At 43.8% G+C, this 1,818-nt stretch overlaps 1 protein-coding gene across 1 annotated transcript in view; it reads right to left on the bottom strand.

Annotated features, from left to right (window-relative positions):
• Positions 1-1,818, bottom strand: part of Ppil3 (peptidylprolyl isomerase like 3) — a 9,337-nt gene that overhangs the window by 554 nt on the left and 6,965 nt on the right. Inside the window, exon 6 of the mRNA XM_005366342.2 lies at positions 1,151-1,269. Within this exon, the coding sequence (XP_005366399.1) occupies positions 1,151-1,269 (119 nt within the window). The remainder of the gene's footprint in view (positions 1-1,150; positions 1,270-1,818) is intronic.

The raw sequence follows: 1,818 nt of genomic DNA, 5'->3' as shown, positions 1-1,818 counted from the left end.
GACATAGAGTGTCTGTAACAATTACAATCTCCATGGGGCAGTGCTCCACTCAGTGACATAGAGTGTCTGTAACAATTACAATCTCCATGGGGCAGCGCTCCACTCAGTGAGACAGAGTGTCTGCAGCAACTACAGTCTCCAGAGGGGAGCGCTCCACAAGAGGATATGAGTTCAAACCCCAGGACACCTATAATCCCAGAGCTGGCTGAGTGGAGATAGGAGGGTTTCGGGGCCTTTCTGGCTAGCCAGTCTAGCTGAGTCACTGAGAGACTAAGGAAGCCACCTGGTAGAACCTCTGCCCCCCCCACTCCTCCACACGGAAAAGAGGTGGGGTATAGCTCGAGGTCTCTGGGTCACAGATACTATGCTCTTAAAAAGGACTGTGGAACCTCATCTCTTCTCCTCTCTCTTGCTTCTTGGCCACAAAGTGAGGAGTTTGGTCCACCACATGCTTCCATGACGTGCTGAACAGGCCAAACCCCTGAAGCAAATGATCATGGGCCAAAAGTTCTAAAAATGTGTGTGTGTTTTAAATATTTGTTTATTATGTATACAGGTTTAGACCTGCATGTATGCCTGCACACCAGAACTTACTACAGATGGTTGTGAGCCAGCCACCACGTGGGTGCTGGGAATTGAACTCAGGTCCTCTGGAAGAACAGCCAGTGCTCTTAACTGCTGAGCCATCTCTCCAGCTCCTAAAAATGTGTTTTGTTTTGTTTTTTATAAAAAAAAGCCTTTTCTTTTTTAAAAATAATTTACTTTATCTCATGTGCATTGGTGTTTTGTCTGCATACATGTCTGTGTAAGGGAGACAGGTCCCCTGGAACTAAAGTTAAAGACAATTGTGAGCTGCCATGTGGGTGCTGGAAATTGAATGCAGGTCTTCTGGGAGAGTAGTCAGTGCTCTTAACTGCTGAGCCATCTCCAGCCCAAAAAAAATGCCCTAAGCAATTCTTTGGTGGCTCTTAAACAAAATAAAGAAAACGAAGCTCAGATAGTATATAACTTCTTCAAGGTAAGTAAGACAGCTGCTGACTGGTGGGCCTAGAGCCCAGGAACTCTAGCTGTCCACCAGTCTTTCCAGCATGAGCTATGCCATGATCACAGACGTACACGGATGCACCAAGAAGACAACTAGAACACTCACTTTCCAAACACTGTGTACTTCATGTCCAGATGCGGCTGCTTGCCGTAGGTGATGAAGAACTGAGATCCGTTGGTATTTGGGCCATTATTAGCCATAGATACAACACCTCTAACATTGTGCTGAAAAAGACAAACCAAGGCATTAATTTATCTGTGCTTTGTCAACCACAAACCCCAAAGGTAGACAGAAACATTCTCTGCCTTCCCAATATTCAGGGGACTAAGAATCATTGAGGTAGTTTCTCTCTCTTAGTATGAATGCAAATGTAAAAGTTATGTATTATCTTTTTGTTTGTTTGTTTGTTTGTTTGTTTGTTTGTTTGTTTTTGAGACAGGGTTTCTCTGTGTAACTTTGGAGCCTGTCCTGGAACCCATTCTGTAAACTAGGCTGGCCTCGAACTCAGAGATTCGCCTTCCTCTGCCTCCTGAGTGCATATATTATCTTTATCCCTGAAAATCGTGTCTATAATTTGCTTATGTAATCATCCTATCTTCCAATCAATTCCATTTTCACTGTGAAGAAGTAGACACAAACACTTATTTCTATCAACGTATAACACATATGTATTGAGGAATAGTGTGCTGGAACAAAGAAATGATCAGGAACAAAACCCAAGTCCCCCAAATCTCTTCCTGCACACTGGACTCTGCTAGTTCCTTGATCTGCTG

The sequence above is a fragment of the Microtus ochrogaster genome, unplaced genomic scaffold (assembly GCF_000317375.1).
Source record: "Microtus ochrogaster isolate Prairie Vole_2 unplaced genomic scaffold, MicOch1.0 UNK8, whole genome shotgun sequence".
NCBI classification, from domain to species: domain Eukaryota; kingdom Metazoa; phylum Chordata; class Mammalia; order Rodentia; family Cricetidae; genus Microtus; species Microtus ochrogaster.
This window is presented reverse-complemented; position numbering and strand designations above follow the sequence as displayed.